The 20,056-nt window shown below is 44.4% G+C and overlaps 1 protein-coding gene across 1 annotated transcript; it reads left to right on the top strand.

Moving 5' to 3' along the window:
- Positions 1 to 14,529: 14,529 nt before the first annotated feature.
- Positions 14,530 to 15,214, top strand: LOC308608781 (ferritin heavy chain-like; the record flags this gene model as incomplete). Its single annotated transcript, XM_081222119.1, has 1 exon — positions 14,530 to 15,214. The coding sequence occupies exon 1, from the start codon at positions 14,576 to 14,578 to the stop codon at positions 15,212 to 15,214; it is 639 nt and encodes a 212-aa protein (XP_081078245.1). The 5' UTR covers positions 14,530 to 14,575.
- Between the last annotated feature and the right edge of the window lie 4,842 nt (positions 15,215 to 20,056).

The following is a 20,056-nucleotide window of genomic DNA, read 5'->3' as shown; positions in this document are numbered from 1 at the left end:
AAAAAAAAAAAAAAAAAAAACGATAAAAGGCAACCAAATCAGATTCCACCCTAAAACGGTTAGAACAAATAAACAAATTTAAAGTTGCAGGGTACAAAATCAATATACAAAAATCAGTTGCATATCTATACACTAACAACAAACGATCAGAAAGAGAAATTAAGAAAACAATCCCATTTATAATTGCAACAAAAATAATAACTACATAGGAATAAATTTAGCCAAGGAGGTGAATGTTCTGTACATTGAAAACTATAAAACACTGATGAAAGAAATTGCAGGAGACACAAACAAATGGACAGATAGTCTGTGCCCATGGATTGGAAAAGTTAATATTATTAAAATATTCATAATATCCAAAACACTCTACAGATTCAATGAAATCCCTATCAAAATTCCAATGGCATCTTTCCCAGATAGAGAAAAACAATCCTAAAATTTGTACGGAGCCACAAAAGAACCCAACAAGCCAAAGACATCTTGAGAAAGAAGAACAAAGCTGGAGATACCACACTTCCTGATTTCAAAGTATATTACAAAGCTACACTAATCAACACAATATGGTATTGGCATAAAAACAGACAAATAGATCCATGGAACAGAAAATAGAAAGACCAGGAAAAATCCCACACATATATGGTCCATTCATTTATGACAAAACAGGCAAACATATACAATAGGGAAAGGATAGTCACATCAATAAATGGTATTGGGAAACCTGGACAGCCACATGCAAAAGAATGCAACTGGATCCTTACCTTAAAAACATACACAAAAATCAACTCAAACTGGATTAAAAACTTGAACATAAGACCTGAAACCATAAACTCAGTAGAAGAAAACATAGGAGGTAAGCTCGCTGACATCACTCTTGGTGATCATTTTTCAGATTTGACACCAAAAGCAGAGTCAACAAAATATACAATAAACAAGTGGAACTACATCAAACTAAAAGGCTTCTACACAGCAAAGGAAACCATCAACAAAATGAAAAGGTAACCTACAGAATGGGATAAAATATTTGAAAATCATATATTAGATAAGGAGTTAATACCTAACATACATAAAGAAATCATACAGGGCTTCCCTGGTGGCGCAGTGGTTGAGAGTTTGCCTGCCGATGCAGGGGACACGGGCTCGTGCCCCGGTCCGGGAAGATCCCACATGCCGCGGAGCAGCTGGGCCCGTGAGCCATGGCCACTGAGCCTGCGCGTCCGGAGCCTGTGCTCCGCAACGGGAGAGGCCACCACAGTGAGAGGCCTGCGTACCGGAAAAAGAAAAAAAAAAAGAAACCATGGAACTCAATAGCAAAACCCAAACAGCAATCTGATTTTAAAATGGGTAGAGGAAGTGAATAGACATTTTTTTCAAAGAAGCCATCCAAATGGCCGACAGATACATGTAAAGATGTTCAACATCACTAATTATCAAGGAAATGCAAATCAAAACCACAAGGAGACATCTCCTCACACCTGTTGGAATGTCTATCACCAAAAAGACAAGAAATAACAAGTAATGGTGAGGATGTGGAGAAAAGGGAACCCTTGTGCACTGTTGGTTGCAATGTAATTTCGTTCAGCCACTATGAAAAACGGTATGGAGGTTCCTCAAAAAATTACAAATAAAACTACCATATATACATAGAAATACTACTGGGAACTACTAAGTACAATATGAACGACTACTGACATAAACAGAAATAACAAATTGGAATCTAGCATTCCACTCCTGTGTATATATCCAAAGCAAATGAAATTGCTATCTCGAAAAGATATCTGAACCTTCATGTTCACTGCAGATTATTTACAACAGCCAAGACATGGAAACAACCCAAATGTCCATCGTTGGATGAATGGATAAAGAAAACGCTGTACATATATACGATGGAATATTATTCAGTCATAAAAAAGAAGGAAATCCTGCCACTGCAACAACATGGGTGCACCTTGAGGCCGAAATGCTTAGTGAAATAAGTTAGAGGAAAACACATACTGTATGCTATCACTTATAAATGGTACCCCCCCAAAAAATCCCAGAGACAGAGAAGAGATTGGTGGTTGCCAGAGGTGGGGATGGGCAGTGGGGGAAATGGGTGAAGGTGGTCAAAAGGTAAAAATGTCCAATTATAAGTTCCAGGAATGTAACGTACAGCAATGGCGACTATATAGTTAACAATACTGTATCACATAGTTGAAAGTTGCTAAGAGAGCAGATCTTAAAAATTCTCATCACAAGAGAAGAACTTTTATAACTATGTGAGGTAATTAATGTTACCAATATTTATTGTGGTAATCATTTTGTAACATATACATATATCAAATTATACACCTTGGACTAATACAATGTGATATGCTAATTATAACTCAATAAAACTTGAAAAAGTATCTTGTCGTAAAAAACTTGAGGGCTTCCCTGGTGGCGCAGTGGTTGAGAGTCTGCCTGCCGATGCAGGGGACACGGGTTCGTGCCCCGGTCCGGGAAGATCCCACATGCCCCGGAGCGGCTGGGCCCGTGAGCCATGGCCACTGAGCCTGCGCATCCAGAGCCTGTGCTCTGCAAGGGGAGATGCCACCACAGTGAGAGGCCCGAGTATCGCAAGGGGGGAACAAAAAACTTGAATTGGTAGACTAGGTAAAGCAGATTGCCCTCCTTAGTGTGGATAAGCCTCGTTCATCAGCTGAAGGCCTCAAAAGAACAAAAAGGCTGACCCTCCTTTGAGTAATAGGGAACGCCTCCTATCTGACTGCCTTCGATCTGGGACATCAGTTTTTTTCTTGCCTTCAGACTTAAACTGACACATCAGCTCCTCCTGGTTCTCTTTTTATTCAGGCTCTCCTGAGTCTCCAGCTTGCTGACTGCAGATCTTGGGTCTTGTCAGCCTCCATAATTGCATGAGCCAATTCTTATAATCAATCAATCAATCAATCCTATTGGTTCTGTTTCTCTGCAGAACCCTGACTAGTACAAATACTGACCACAAACATTTCATTTTATGGTCCTATAATCACATGTTAAAAAAAATACATTCTATCTGCTCTGAAGGTTTCTCACTCTGTGTTTCTACTTAGTTTACATTCTTCGTTAAAGAAACACTGGATGAAAGGCTTTTGTTTATACATATGCATATTACCTTTGTGAAAATGTGAGATCGCAGTCCATGACTGTTTGTTGATTTTCCCTTAGAAAAGTCAGTTTTTAAGTTTTAGGCTTCTCTTAGCTATAACATATATTTTACTGTTACCTACTTACCTAGGAAGTAATGATGAGGTATAAAATATCTCAGAAACACCATCCATTATCACCCCTTAGTACGAATATAACCGTTCAAGAGTATTACGATTTTAAAAATCTGTGGAGTAAAGCTGTAGGGATAATAAATATTCAATAAATCTTTGTTGAATGAATGAATGAAAGATCATTTGACATCAATGGTATTTCCTACCACTGTGGCTCATTCCATACAACATAATTGAGGGGTTAAAAACATGCTTGCTGTGTGGCAGTGAAAGAGCAAATGAGGTTGGAGAGGATGAATACATCCACATGGTTCAGAGCTTTCTCTAAGACTGCATCGAAGCCTTTTGTTTCCTGACAGAAAAAAGAGAAGACTGCACTTACCCCAGAGGAAGGAATTGGTAAATCACGGGAAAGGGGCTGTGATTCTAGGACTGTGCTGAACGTTTATGAGAGACAACAAAGGGAGCGAAGACCAAGTTCAAACCGAGTGAAAGCTGGAGAGGTGGAAAGATTCACTGAGACTCTGGAGCTGGTGCTCTGCTGTCAGACAAGTGTGAACGTGACCAGAAACAGAAAGAGAAAAGTGGAGATCACTGGAGTTAGTAAGGTCCAGGAACCCAGTGAAGAGGCTATCAGAAGTGTCATTAGTGTGGGTGTTGAAGTCACTGAGGAGAGCTAACTTCAACTAGAGCTCTGTGATAGTAAATATAACCAATGATACCACAAAAGAACTGTTTGATGAAAGAATCACATTAGGGCACTCTTCCAATAAGAAATCACGCAAGTGATTAACTCAAAACGGTGGCACTTACATTTGTGAGTAACATTTAAAAAGATTAGGCCAGAAGCTCAGTGCAGTCTCCCTGCCTCACTTGTTGCAGGTGGGGGCTGGGTGCTGAAGCTCAGGCTTCAGAGGTCAGACCCAGAGAGAGGACTGGGGTTGGCTGTGCGGAGACAGCCTGAAGAGGCCGGACTGTGGCAACTGAGGGTGTACTCCGAAGAAGCCAGGGCCTGCCACAGAGGCAAGGTGCCGTTATTCGGGGACACACGAGAAGAGGGGTGGGACCACTAGAAGAGCTTCTTTCCCTGTGAGCACCCCCAGGCAACGAGACACCAACTACAGGAGCTACCAGGGCAGGTGCGACTCACCGACGCCATTGTGGGCTCCAGAAGTGGGCACAGGATACCGCTACAAGACCCACAAGCAGGTGCCAAGCGCTGCTCCTGCTGTCCTGGGAGAGCGCAGAGAGCAGCTGCCCCTAGAAGACCCACAGGCAGGCGCCAAGCCCCACGCCTGATGTCCCGGGAGTGCATGGACTGCAGCCGACTCTAGGAGACGTGTGAGCAGGTGCCAAGCCCTGCCCCCACCACCCTGGGAGCACGCAAGGGCTGCTGCACCTGCACACCGCATATCCAGGGGATAATGGCCAGTACACGCTGAGGAAAGAGGCAGCAAGCATGCAAACCAAAAGCAGCCCCTCGATTCTGGAAAAGACGGCAGAGCAGAAGGACTTGAGCTCACCTCCTCTCACGTAAACACCGAAACCACAGCTAACTGCTGAACAACCACTGACAAAAAGGACTGGAACCTATCAACAAAGATAGCTTACCTTCAAAGACAAAGAAGAAGCCACAACAAGACAGTAGGAGGGGCACTTTCGTGACATAATCAAATCCCATACCCACCAGGTGTGGGTGACCCACACACGGGAAAATAATTATATCACAGATGTTCTCCCACAAGAGTGAGAGTCCTGAGCCCCACGTCAGGCTCCTCAGTCTGAGGGTCTGGCATCGGGAGGAGCAACTCCCAGAGCATTTGCCTTTGAAGGCCAGCTGAGCTTGAGTGCAGGACTGGGGGAAACGGTGATGCCACTCCAGAAGGGTGCACACAAGGTTTCATATGCACTAGGACCAAGCACAAAGCAGTGACTCCATAAGAGCCTGGGCTGGACATACCTATGAGTCTTGGAGGATCACCTAGGGAGGTGGGGGTCAGCTGTGGCTCACTTGGTGGGGGGGCAAGGACACAGGTGGCAACGGACCCAGAGGATATTGATTGGCGTGAACTCTCACAGAGGTCGCCATTTTGGCATCAAGACCTGGCCCTACCCAACAGCCTACAGGCTACAGTGCTGGAACGCCTCAGGCCAAACAACCAGCAGCACAGGAACACAACCCTGCCCATCAGCAGACAGGCTGCCTAAAGCTGTCCTGAGCTCACAGCCACCTCAAAACACACCCCTTGACACGGCCCTGCACACCAGAGGGACAAGCTCCACCTACCAATGGGGAGGCACCAGTCCCCCCCAGCCAGGACGCCTGCACAAGCCTCAGGACCAACCTCACCCACCAGGGGGCAGACATCAGATGCAAGAGGAGCTATGATCCTGCAGCCAGCAGAAAGGAGACCACAAATACAGAAAGTCAGAGAAAGTGAGGCAGCAGAGAAATATGCTGAAGATGAAGGAACAAGATAAAAACCCACAATAACAACTAAATGAAGTGGAGGTAGGCAACCTATCTGAAAAAGAATTTAGAGTAATGACAGCAAAGACGATGCAAGATCTCGGAGAAAGAATGGAGGTACAGATCGAGAAGATACGAGATGTTTAACAAAGAACTAGAAGATTTAAAGAACAAACCAACAGAGACGAAGAGCACAATAACTAAAAAGAAAACCACATTAGAAGAAATCGGTAGCAGAATAATTGAGGCAGAAGAACAAATAAGTGAGCTTGAAGACAGAATGGTGGAAAGCACGGCCATAGAACAGAATAAAGAAAAAAAAAATGAAAAGAAATGAGGACACTCTCAGAGACCTTGGGGACAACACTAAACACACCAACATTTCCATTACAGGGGTCCCAGAAGGAGGATAGAGAGACAAAGGGGCTGAGAAAATATTTGAAGAGAATATAGCCCAAAACTTTCCTAACATGAGAAAGGAAACGCTCACTCAAGCCCAGGAAGCGCAGGGAGTCCCATGCAAGATAAGCGCACGGAGGAGCATGCTGAGAGACGTTAATCAAACTGACAAAAAGTAAATACAAAGAAAAAACATTAAAAGCAACAAGAGAAGAGCAACAAATAACATACAAGGGGATCCCCATAAAGTTATCAGCTGATTTTTCGGCAGAAACCCTGCAGGCCAGAAACGAGTGGCACAATACATTTAAAGTGATAAAAGGGGAAAACCTGCAGCCAAGAATACTCTACCCAGCAAGGCTCTCGTTCATATTCGACAGAGAAATCAAAAGCTTTACAGACAAGCAAATGCTAAGAGAATTCAGCACCACAAAACCAGCTTGACAAGAAATCCTAAAGGAACTTCTCTAGGAGGAGAAGAAAAGGCCACAACTAGAACCAAGAAAATTACGAATGGGAAAGCTCACCGGTAAAGGTAAACATAAAGTAAAGGTAAGAAATCATCCACACACAAGCATGATATCAAAACCAGCAATCGTGAGAACAGGAGAGTACAAATGCAGGATATTGGAAATGCATTTGAAATTCAAAGACCGGCAACATAAAACAACCTATCTGTATATAGACTGCTATGTCAAAACCTCATGGTAACCACAAACTGAAAATCTGCAATAGATACACACACACAAAAGAATAAGGAACCCAAACACAACAGTAAAGTTAGTCATGGTTCAAAAGGATACATGCACCCCAACGTTCACTGCGGCACTATTTACAATAGCCAAGACATGGAAACAACCTAAATGTACATCAGCAGATGACTGGATAAGGAAGATGTGGTACATACATCTACGATGGAATACTACTCAGCCATTGAAAAGAATGAAATAGGGGCTTCCCTGGTGGCGCAGTGGTTGAGTATCTGCCTGCTAATGCAGGGGACACGGGTTCGAGCCCTGGTCTGGGAGGATCCCACATGCCGCGGAGCAACTAGGCCCGTGAGCCACAACTACTGAGCCTGCGCGTCTGGAGCCTTGCTCCACAACAAGAGAGGCCGCGATAGTGAGAGGCCCGTGCACCGCGATGAAGAGTGGCCCCCGCTTGCCACAACTAGAGAAAGCCCTGGCACAGAAACGAAGACCCAACACAGCAAAAATAAATAAATGAGTTAATAAACTCCTACCCCCAACATCTTCAAAAAACAAACAAAAAAAGAATGAAATAATGCCACTTGCAGCAACATGCGTGAACCTGGGGATCATCATACTTCATACTCACTTCAATAGTGAAGTAAGTCAGACAGAGAAAGACAAATATCATGTGACATCGCGTATATGCGGAATCTAAAAAAAAGATACAAATGAACTTATGCATAAAGCAGAAACAGACTCACAGACCTAGAACACAAGCCTGTTGTTACCAAAGGGGAAAGGTGGGGCTCAGGGATAAACTGGGAGTTTGGCGGTCACATACATGCACACTACTATATTTTAAAAAGATAAGCAACAAGGACCTACTGTATAGCACAGGGAACTCTACTCAGTGTTCTGCAATAACCTAAATGGGAAAAGAATTTGAAAAAGAATACGTGTCTGTACATGTATAACTGAATCACTTTGCTGTACACCTGAAATTAACACAACATTGTAAATCAACTATACTCCAATAAAATTTTTAAAAATAAAAAATTAATGCCAATATTTCCCAAACTCTTCCAAAAAAAATCAGAGAGGAGGAGGAAACACTCTCAAGCTCATTTTACGAGGCCAACATCACCCTTGTACCAAAGCCAGAAAAGGACACCACCAATAAAGAAAATTACAGGCCAATATACCTGATACATATAGATTCAAAATTCTCAATAAAATACTATCAAACTCAACTCAGCAGCACATGACAAAGACCATTCACCATGATCAAGTGGGATTTATCTTGAGAGGTAGGCATGTTGCAACACATCCACACTAATCAGTGTGATACCTCACATTAATAGAATGAAAAATAAAAATCATATGATCCACTCAGTAGATGCAGAAATAGCATTTGATGAAATTCAACATCTGTTCATGATTAAAAAGCAAAAAACTCTTAACACAGTAGGTACTGAAAGACTTTACCTCAACTTAATAACAATACATAACATGGTCATAATGTTGACAAGCTAACAGCTAATATAAGAATAAAGGTTGAAAGGCTGAAAGCTTTCCTCTAAGATTAGAAATAAGACAAGGGTGTCCACTCTCGCCACTTCTATTCAACATAGTACTGGATGGTTTCGCCAGGGCAATCAGGCAAGGAAAACAAATAAAATGCATCCGAATTTTAAAGGAAAGAGTAAAACTGTCTCTATTTGCAGATGACATGATTTTATATCTAAAAAAATTCCTAAAGACTCCACCAAAAAACTTACCATCTAATCAATAAATTCCATAAAGTTGTAGGATTCAAATTTAACCTGCAAAACTCAGTAGCGTCTCTATACACTAACAAAGAATTATCTGAAAATGAAGCCAAGAAAATGATCCCACTTACAAGAGCCTCAAAAACAATAAAATACTTAGGAAAAAATACAGCCGGAGCAGGCAAAAGATCTCTACACTGAAAACTATGAGACATTCATGAACAAAATCAAAGATGACATACATAAATGGAAAGAGACTCCTTGTTCATAGATCGGAAGAATTAATATTGTTAAACTTTCCATAATACCCAAAGCCATCCATAGATTTAATGCAATCCATACCAAGAGTCCAATGGCAGTTTTTACAGAAATAGAAGCAACAATCCTAACATTCAGATGGACCCAAAAAGGACCCTGAATAGTCCAAGCAATCCTGAAAAAGAACAAACCAGGAGGCATCACACTTCCTGAATTCAAGCTATGTTCTAAAGCTACTGTCATCAATACACTACGGTGCTGGCATCAAAAGAGACACCTCGACCACTGAAACAGAATCAAGAACCCAGAAATAAACCCAAATACATATGGTCAAGTAATATTTGACAAGGGAGGCCACAATACTCAGCGGAGAAAAGACAGTCTCGTCAATAAATGTGGCTGGGAAGAGTGGATCTTCACGTGTACAAGAATGAAATTACACCCCTATCTTACACCACTCACAAAAATTAACTGGAAATAGGTTAAAGACTTTAATGTAAACCCAGAAACCATAAAACTACTACAAGTAAACGTAGGAAAAAAGCTCCTTAACATGGGTATTGGCAACGAATTTTTTGTACATGACACTTAAAGCGCACGCAAACAAAATTTAAAAAATAAATGAATAAGTGGGATTACATCAAACTGAAAAGCTGCTGAGCAACAGAAACAACCAACAAAATGGAAAGACAACCTATGGACTGGGAAACAATACTGGCCAACCAAACATCTGATATGGGGTTAATATCCAAAATACGTAAAGAACCCATACAACTCAATAGCATACAAACAATCCAACTAACAAATGGGCAAGGGACTGGAATAGACATTCTGACGAAGAAGATATATGGATGACCAACAGGCATGTGGAAACGTGTGCAACAGCATTAGGGCAAAATGCAGATCAAGACCACACACACTATCACCTCCCACCTGTGAGAATGGCCAGCATCCAAAGGACGAGAGATAAGGAATGCCACCAGGCATGTGGAGTAAAGGGAACCCTTATGCACTGATGGTGAAAGCACAATTGCTACAGCCACTGTGGAAAACAGTATGGAGATTCCTGAAAAAAATGAGCAACCACATGATCCAGCAACTCCACGTCTGGGAATACATCAGAAGGAAGTGAAAACACCATGTTGAAGAGATATCTGTCCCTACCCCACACCCCATGTTCAGAGCAGCATTATTTGCAATAGCCAAGACATGGAAACAACCTAAATGTTATCCTTTCATCTGTAGATGGACAAAGACATGGGATACATACATACAACGCAATATTCTTCAGCCATAAGGAAGGAGGAAATCCTGCCACTTGTGACAACATGAATAGACCTTGAGGGCCTTGTGCTAAGTGAAATCAGTCAGAGAAAGACAAATACTGTATAATCTTACCTATATATGGGATCAAAACAAAATAACTCCCAGAAAAAGAGATTAGATTTCTGGTTACCAGAGGTGGGGCATGTGGGGAGAGGAAATTGGGTGAAGACGGTCACAAAGTGACAACTTCCAGCTTTAAGATAAATAAGTACTGGGGATGTAATATACAACATGATGAATATAATGAACACTGCTGTACAGTACACATGAAAGCTGTTAAGAGTAAATCCTAAGTGTTCCCATCACGAGGAAAAACATTATTTTTTCCTTGTATCTATAGGAGACGATTGATGCTAACTCATACTGGTAATCACTCCATGATCTACGGAAGTCAAACCATTAGGCTGTACATCTCAACCTTATCAGCGCTACACGTCAATTATATCTCAGTAAAACTGGAAGAAAAACCATAGAGCAGACGTACGCATTTGAAGGACACTCTTGCTCCCTCAGCCATTTTTGTAACCAATCCTTGCCCTGGAGGATGTACAATAAGATAGGGCATCTTGATGTAAATATAGTGTAAGCACCAGACAGTTGGGTTTTGTTTTGTTTTGTTTTTGTAATGCAAGTGCCTGAGCTTAAGCTTCGGATTGCCTAGGCACCCACTTCAAAGACAGCTATCTTGAATAAACACACTGCCAGCTACAGGACTAGAGGAAGAGCCAGGCGGCCCCGCCCCAGAAGCTTCCTTTGTTTCGGAGATCTCTGGTCCACTTAGGGAACTGACCATCTGACCACTTGTTTTTCCCTTCTGGCATTTTCATTCCCGCTCATGTTTTAAATTCACCAATAAAGACTGAACCTGGGAAACCCCAGGCATCCCATGCTAGACCCCAATAAAGGACCCCAGGCCTGCACACGTACTCTCGATTTACCCATGACCTCGCTGTGTGGCTCCACGCGTGCCATGTGTCCTCCAGGACCTGTGACTCATAAACCATGTTTTTTTTTCAAAGTTCCCCGGTGGTTGTCACTGAACTGCGTCTTGCAATCATAATACGAACCGCAAGGTGGTGGTGGTGGGGGGGGCGGGTCCAATCACAATACTGGCTCCCAAAGGGGAAATGTCTGTGAGGGCTGCCTCAAGCAGTATGGCCCAGGTGAGGGCCCCAGGCATTTCTGGACAATAGCGTCACTAACTGAGAGGCTGACTCCACCCCCAAGACTTGTGTTGTGTACCTTCCTCCTGTAGCGGTTCTTCCTCACCCCTCCTTGGGTCAAACGGAGCATCTGAGAAGCAGTCAGTAATCACAGGACCACAGCTAGACTAGAAGGCTCCACAAGGGAGTCACAGTCTCTGGCCTCATGGAACAGAGGAATCATTAGATCTCCTTCGGGATTAAGAAGTACAACTGAGGTATTGGATTTTTGAACAACACGTGCTCAATCATAAAATAACGGTCAGGAAAGCACTGAGGACCAGTGATGATCCCCACTGCTCTTTGCGCTCGTTTCTATAAGAAATGGGTCTGAGTCCACTGCTGGCCACTAAATGCACAACATGGGTGGTTTTCTGACCTCTCAGCCCTACCCCGCCCCGCCCCCCCCCCGATTAAAAAATCAGGTGTGAAGCATTAGGGTCCACATTGGAGAAGTGTGGTTTAGTTACCCCAAAGAGGTACACAGAACCAGTGAGCAATTTTGGCGGATTTACGTGCATCACATTGTGGAGAGAGGGAGACGGGTGGTGATCTTCATAAGACCTCACAAAGTACACTCTGGTTGCAAAGAAGCATACACACGTGTCAATGGTTATGTGGAGAATCGACCAAGGGACAGGAGTTTGGGAGAGAGGTGCTCAATAATTCTCTAGAAAACTGATTGTAGTCTACGTGGAAAGGCAACCCAGGTCTCTGTTCTAACCCTAGGATGAAATATTGATGACCCCCATTGAAAGAGGATGAGAGATCACAAACTGAAGAGGAAATGTCACCGATCCATGAGACCAGCAGAATGTAAATCACGAACAACCCAGCTGGAGGGGTTGGCCAGGAGGCACAGGACAGGAGTGATGCCCAGCTTCAACGCCCTCGTCCCGGCCGTGCTCAGGGGCTTGGCGGCCTGCTGAGAAAAAGATTTGTTTCATCTCAAACTATGGTCCTTCATAAATTTTTAAAAATTTACTTAAGCTTCTTTCCTAGTAGAAGCTGAGCAAGAAGAGACTGTCCTGTATGGCTGGGTACGGGAAAGCCGGCCTCGCTGAAGGTCAGGACTGTGCCGAGAAGGGGGGCAGGGGGGTAACTGAGCTGCTACAGAATCAGAACAGCTGTCTGTCCGCACCTCTTTGTTCTCTCATTATGTAAACCTGGGAGAGGCCTCAAGAAACCACATGACACAGTGTCCTGTGTATACCCCATTTTATTGACTGAGGTCACTAGGGGTGTAGCTGAGAGTCAGATCTGACTTTACTCCAGTTTCCAAATCGTCTTGCACAAGAAGTTTATATCGCAGACTTCAGTTTCCTCGTGTGGGAGATGATAAAAACAATCCTCCCTCACGGAATGGCGAGGATTAGTGAGAAGGCAGGGAATCACCGGGTCTGGTGAGGACTCATCAAATCTTTCACTGGGACTGGCGCCCTGGTCCCCTTGGTTAACCGGTGCTCGCTGCGGCCAGGCTCCCGAACCCTAGCCTTCATGGAGAGCACTGCCAGGCAACCCTGCCCCAGGGACTCCAGAGGCTGCCTTTGGGAGCTGAAGCCATCTTCCACCCCCACAGATGTCTCAAACTGGTTGTTCCAGGCCTTTCTGAGCCCACTGTTGTTGCTCCTTTCTCTCTCTCTCCTCTTTTCCAAAGGCGAGGAACTGCTCAGCAAATGAGGTGCTAAGTGCCCAGCCTGCTCTGTAGTGGAGGAGACACACACAGGTCTGGGACTCCCTCCAGTCTACAGCCCTCACACTCCAACACGGACGGCTAACTGAGACAATCCCTGGACCATCTCCCTAGCTCCGCTGCCAGCTTTGGACCAGTATCCTCCTCTTCGGGGGAGCTGCCCCACACAAACACATCCTCCAGTTATGTGGTTCCGGGGGCGCCCCTGTTCCTACCTGACCCACATCTCCCTCACCACAGCTGACTGGTTCAGGGGTCAGCCAGTCCCAGTCCCACCCCTTATGCCTCCTGTTGTCGGCTTAAGGCCGGGCACCTGAGGACCAGCCTGGGTTTGTTCCCCAGCACTGAGGGAAATGGAAAAACTTACTCCTTGTGCTTCATGGGTCTTTGAGGGATTTTTCCTTCCACTCTCCAGGAGGGAAAAAGGGAGCAGGACTGATATATATTATTGGTGAATTTAGCAAAAGAAATAAGAGCATGATGATTCGGCTCTATCTAGACTGTTTAACTTTGGGATCTGCATTTGCACCAAGAGGAAATGCTATAAGCTTACAACGGCTTAGAACCTGTAGTCATCCAGAACTTCCTTTGGGGAACTAGTCAGGGTAGGCTAACTGCGGTCACAAATATCCCAAGTCTTGCTGGCCTAAGACAGTACATTTATATTTTTTGTTCTGACCAAGATCCAGTGCACAGGGGTGGTGCAGGCGATGGGGTGATAGTCTCCTTATGTCATTCAAAGGCTCAGGAAGGGAACCCATACGAGAGCAGGTTTCAGATTACCGCAGACCCGCTCAGCAGAAGAGGAACAAACAAAACAGAACGACACAATCTATTACAGAAGAGATACACAAAAGTCTTCTAATGTCAGAAAATGCCAAGCTTATTGGCACTTGGGATGCTCCCTATCTTACCTACAAGCTCCACACCATGTACCCCGAATAGAAAAGACTCCCTAACTGACACACTGAGCCCCTCCACTCAGAGGAGAAGACTCTTAGTGAAATGGGCGTCCCAACTGTACATCAGATCCATGCTAGTTACCTTGGCTGATCACATGACTCCTTTACTCCCAGATACGAATGGACAAATGTTTGCCAGATATTTGAGGAAAGTCAAAGAGAAGATCATGATGAACAAACAGAACTATTTCTGGAGAAAAAAACAACTATAATACAGGAAACGGAAGAGAACAGTACCCAAAATTACAAATTCATATTCTCAGAATTTTAAGGAAGACAATGGGTTTATAAAATGAGAACACGGTGCTATAAGAGGGTGCACTTAGAGAACAAGAGAAAGTCCTTGGAAACTGAAATATTTTTGCAAAGTTAAAAACTTAATAGATACCAGGTACGCAGGTCAAAGTCACCCTGCCTCACCCAGGCTGTGATGGAACGTGGGTGCAGCGTCCGTGCCCCGCCCACCCCACGTGACCACTTCAGGCAACAGAACCTCAAGCCCACCGCCTAACTCCCGTAACGGACACCATTTCCGGTCTGTCCCAGAGCGGCCGCCCTCTTCGACCACATGGGTACGCTCCGAGGCAGCGACCGCAGGCCCCGCGGCTTCGCCTTCACCTTGGCCTTCACGCCCGCCACGATGCCCGTGCTGTCCACCATGAAGCAAGCGCGGCCCTCGCAGGTGCGCCAGAACTACCACCCCGACTGCGAGGCCGCCGTCAACAGCCATTTCACCCTGGAGCTCCACGCCTCCTTTGTGTGCCTGGCCGTGGCCTTTTACCTTGACCGCGACGACGTGGCCTTGAAGCACTTCACCCGGTTCTTCCTGCGCCGCTCCCACGAGCACAGCGGGCGGGCCCAGGGCCTGATGCGCCTGCAGAACCAGCGCGGGGGCCGCCTCAGCTTCCAAGACATCAGGAAGCCAGTCAGTGACAACTGGAACAGCGGCCTCAAGGCCATGAAGTACGCCTTGTTCCTGGAGAACCGCGTGAACCAGAGCCTGCTCCACCTGCACCAGCTGGCCACCGACAAGGGCGACCCCCACCTGCGCCACTTCCTAGCAACTCACTACCTCAGCCAGCAGGTGGCGTTCATCGGACAGCTGGAGGGTCATGTCACCACCCTGAGCATGATGGAGGCCCCGGATGTCGACCTGGCAGAGAACCTCTTTGACAAGCTCACCCTGGGCGACAGCGACAAGAACTGAGCCTGGACTGGACCTCCCCAGAGCCACGGGATGACCAGAGCGCTGGTCACCGTGCCTGCCATGCAGACGGCAATACTGCCCTTGCAGAGAAGTTCGCTTAGGTTTTTGGTTTTATGGGGTTTTTTTTGCAACAAGTGCAGGACTCTCTTTTCCTGGACTTTACGTTATCACTTAAGTTTTTTTCTTCCACTTTTTCCGTTTCTTCCAATAAAGTTATTTGTTCCTAAAGAAATAAAGGTCTCTCCTTGGTTCCTGTGTGCAAATCGCTCACTTTGTAAAACAGGTATCCAGGAGGCTCTCCACCCACCCATGCCCCACCCACATGCAGCTCAGGATCTCCACAGAGGGAGGGAGAAGGCATTCCATGGGGCCCTGGAAAGTGCAAAATCCATCTTCCCCTTATAAACAATGTGGGTATATGGGGGGTGGTGAGGTGAGGCCCTGCTGAATGCGGGTCCCTGCGAATAGCAGGAGTATAAAAACACGGTATAAAAATCACAGTAGCGTTGCTTCTGGAGGAATGGGATGGGACAGGGATTAAAATAAAGGGTCTTTTAACTTTACCTGAAAACTCTGAGTTCACTAAAATATGTAAATGTTAGTGTTTGTTGATTCTGGGAAGCAAGATGGAGACCCCAGAAGCCAGCTTGGCAGGGTCCCTCTTTCACAAGCTCACCCTGAGCAACAGTGATAATGGTAACTGAGCCTCAGGCTGGCCTGCACACAAACATAGGGGTGACTCCCTAGTCACCATGATGGACATGCAGACTGCCCTTACAACATGTGCAAATGTAGGTGTTTTTACTGTACTCTTTCTTCCATTAAGGTAACATGGTACCCCAAACCCCAAATTACCTCAATAGAAGGACTGAAAAATATAAGGTCCAGGCTGAAGGTCAATTTGTGATATTGAATATCAAGTAGAATATAGCTCTCTGAAGGTGAAGCCAAGTTATTCTGACTCTGGCTGCTTTGAAGAATGTAGAGGATGAGGACAGTTGAAGCTGAAAGACCAGTTAAGAGATCACTGTAGCAGCCCAGAGAGACAATGGGGGCTTGAACTGCGGTGCTGGTACAGGAAATGAAGAGATGCGGACAAATTTCAGATGAACTGGATGAGTCTACAGGATCTGCTTTATGGACCAGAGGTGAGGAATGGGAAATGACGAAAATAATCTAGGCTCAGGTTTGGATTTGAACACCCTGGCTGATGGTCGTGCTATTTATTAATCTGGGGGTGTCTGCAGGGGGACTCGAGGGGCTGGGAAGGCGTGTCATGTAAAATCTGAGATGCCTGTTAGATACCCAAGAGGAACTGTCATGCAGGTAGCCAGAAAAACGAATCTGGACCTCAGGGGGATGTCAGGTTTGGAAAATACATGTGGGACATATTAGCCTATACAATATACATAGATGGGTTGAGGTCATGGAGTAGATAAGCTCACCAGAAAGGAAGTAGAGAGTTTATGGCACAGGCGGCCCCAAACCCAGAGCAGCCAACACTCAGAGGATGGGATGAGACACTGGAACACCTAGAGAGCTGCTGGTCCCACTCAGACCACTGCCTCATTCCAGACCGTGGCCACCTGTGTCTGCTCAGAGTTTCTCTCAAAATCAGCCTGTTCTTACTCTCAGTGTGGTCTCTGCTTTCTCCCTTCTCGATGTGGAGAGGCGTGAGCCTATTACCTTGTCTTCTTGACTATAGGCAGAAAGACAATTATTTCCCAGTAAAAGGATTTCCCAAGGAAACGACAGACCTGCTTTCCTATGTTTGGTTTGGTTTTGTCTTTTCTGTTCCCCTTTGGAAACTCTTCCCCTCTCTCAGTCCACCCTCTATTTGAGCTGATGAAATCTGTTCCCATGTAAACCCTAAGGTTGTCTAGGTCCGAGAAAAAATACTCAAAACATATTGTTTCTTCTGTGTCGTGTATAGTTTACAAAGGTCAGAGTTAGAAATTTTCAGACTTTGTATCCTATATTCAAAGACACATGAGTAGCTTGAGTCATTTTAGAGTTACTAGAATGCTTTTAACATTTACTGAAATATGAACAAGTTTAGCTAAGGAGTCATTTTTTTCTACATTTCCCTATAACTGTGCTTCAATACTTTCTTAAAAAGGAGGATTATGGTCCTTTGAGTTTAGTTTCCAGAAAATGGTGTTGAATGGTATTTCTCCCTTTACTCTTTTTAGTCAAATTTGTTTTTTTTCACTCTTTCTCTGTCTGCTTTGAAGTCCCTGCTCTCTCTCTGATACAGTCTATCTCTCTCTCTATCTCTATGTGTGTGTATATGTATGTGTATATATATATATATATATATGTATATATATATATACACACATACATATATATATACTGTTCTCCTCTAGATATCAGGAAGCACAGGCTGAGCAGCTGTTTGTGAGTGTTTACAACTATAAATTGACTGAAGATCCTTCTTACTCTCCTGTTTTGGAGAAGCAGTTCGCTGTCTTGGATCCTTCACCACAGGTTGACTGGATTCAAATCCCAGTTGAGCCACTTCCTAAATTGGGGGAACTTGGGCATGTTATTTCACTTCTCTGCACCTCAGTTTCCTCATATGTAAAACTGGGCTAATAAAAGTGTCAACCCCGTTGGAGACAATATTTGCAAATGATGCGACTGACAAGGGCTTAATATTCAAAATATACAAACAGCTCATACAAGTCAATAACAACAACAACAAAAAAAACAACCCTATCAAAAAATGGGCAGAAGACATTTCTCCAAAGAAGACATACAGATGGCCAAGAAGCACAGGAAAAGATGGTCAACATCACTAATTCTTAGAGAAATGCAAATCAAAAGTACAATGAGGTATCACCTCCCACCAGTTAGAATGGGCATCATCAGAAAATCTACAAACAACAAATGCTGGAGAGAGTTTGGAGAAAAGGGAACCCTCCTGCACCGTTGGTGGGAATGTAAATTGATGCAGCCCCTGTGGAGAACAGTCTGTAGGTTTCTTAAAAATCGAAAAATAGAGCTACAGCATGATCCAGCAACCCCACTCCTGGGCATGTATCTGTAGAAAACTATAATTCGTAAAGATACATGCACCTCAGTGTTCATAGCGGCACTATTTACAACAGCCAAGACATGGAAGCAACCTAAGTGGCCATCGACAGATGAGTGGATAAAGAAGATGTGGTATATGTATACAATGGACTATGACTCAGCCATAAAAAAGAATGAAAGAATGCCATTTGCAGCAACACGGATGGACCTAGCGATTATCATACTAAGTGAAGTTAAGTCAGACAGAGAAAGACAAATGTCATATGATATCACTTATATGTGGAACCTAAAATATGATACAAATGAACTTATTTACAAAACAAAAACAGACTCACAGACATAGAAAACAAACTTATGGTTACCAAAGGTGAAGGGGGGAGGCGGTATAAATTAGGAGTTTGGGATTCGCAGATACAAGCTACTCTACACAAAACAGATAAACAACAATGACCTCCTGTACAGCACAGGGAACTATATTCCATATCTTGTAATAAGCAATAAGAAAAAAGAATATGAAAAAGAATACATATGTATAACTGAATCACTCTGCTGTACACCGGAAACATATTGTCAATCAACTAAATTTTTTAAAAACCATCAAACCCATTGGGTTGCTGAGATTAAATGAGTTAATGTTTTCTAAATACTTACAACAGTGCCTGGCACATACAGGACATATATTATTTGTAAGCCACCATTTATCATCCTTACCATCATTATCATTCACTTACTGCTAAGTTCATTTGTGGTGTTTATGACTTGTTGATGAAAGGATTTCACCTTTATACTTTGCCACTAGGGGTCTCTCTTGCCTTTCGACCAACTGTGTCACTCTGCATATCAAGAAGGAGAAATCCTTCCCAGCTGCTTGGCTGCCAGTTGCTGCCAGGCTTCAGGAGGGTAGATGGCTGTTTCCAGTGCCCCAAGCTCAGGCCCAAGCCTGGAGGTGAGTTTTGCCGTGACAGCCCTCTGTGGTAATTCCCCATTTGTCTCAACCAGCCTCCCCTTTAACTCGGCCCCTAGAACAACTGTTCTGCTTATTCTTCCCCGACCCAGGTGGCCTGAGCCTCCCTCCTCTTTCCATCCTGAACTACAGTCCACTCCTCAGAGGTGGCAAAGACTGAAAGGATGAAAAGCTAATCCTGATCCCACCCATCTTCTGGAGGTTTGGACCTGAAAAGGAGAGGAATGGGTGGCTTGGAAGGGGAGAATGGCCAACAGGGCTACTGATAACATAATAACGAAAATTTAGGTCACCACGCACTGGATTGAGCACAGAGGTTCTCAAGCTTTGCCGCACCTTAGAGCCACCTGGGAGTCTGTAGAGCTCTCGATGCCCAGGCCACCTCCAGGACCAATTACATCAGTCTCAGGGGCAGGACCAAGACATCCCAGGTATTGAAAGCCAGTGCAAGCACCTTGCTACTCAAAATGTGGTCCCTGGACCCGCAGGTCACTGTCATCTGACACTTTGTTAGAAATGCAAAATCCCAAGCTCTACCTCAGACCTACTGAATCAGAACCTGCATTTTAACAGGACCCCAGGTGATGAATAATAGGCACATTGAATTTTGCGTAGCATTCTTCAGCATCCTATTTGTTAAACGTGGTGGCTGCACCTTGGAATCGCCTGGGACGCTGGAAAATAACACTGATGCCTCGATTTAACCAACTCACTCAGCCATACCCTCATGTGAGTACCGGACCAAGCACAATAAAAACATACCAAGCACAATAAAAACCCGAACAACAATGATTGAACCAACAATTATCGATCACACACACATATTTACATACGAGCTT

Source organism: Mesoplodon bidens (assembly GCF_964165515.1).
Source record: "Mesoplodon bidens genome assembly, chromosome: X".
Lineage (NCBI taxonomy): Eukaryota > Metazoa > Chordata > Mammalia > Artiodactyla > Ziphiidae > Mesoplodon > Mesoplodon bidens.
This window is presented reverse-complemented; position numbering and strand designations above follow the sequence as displayed.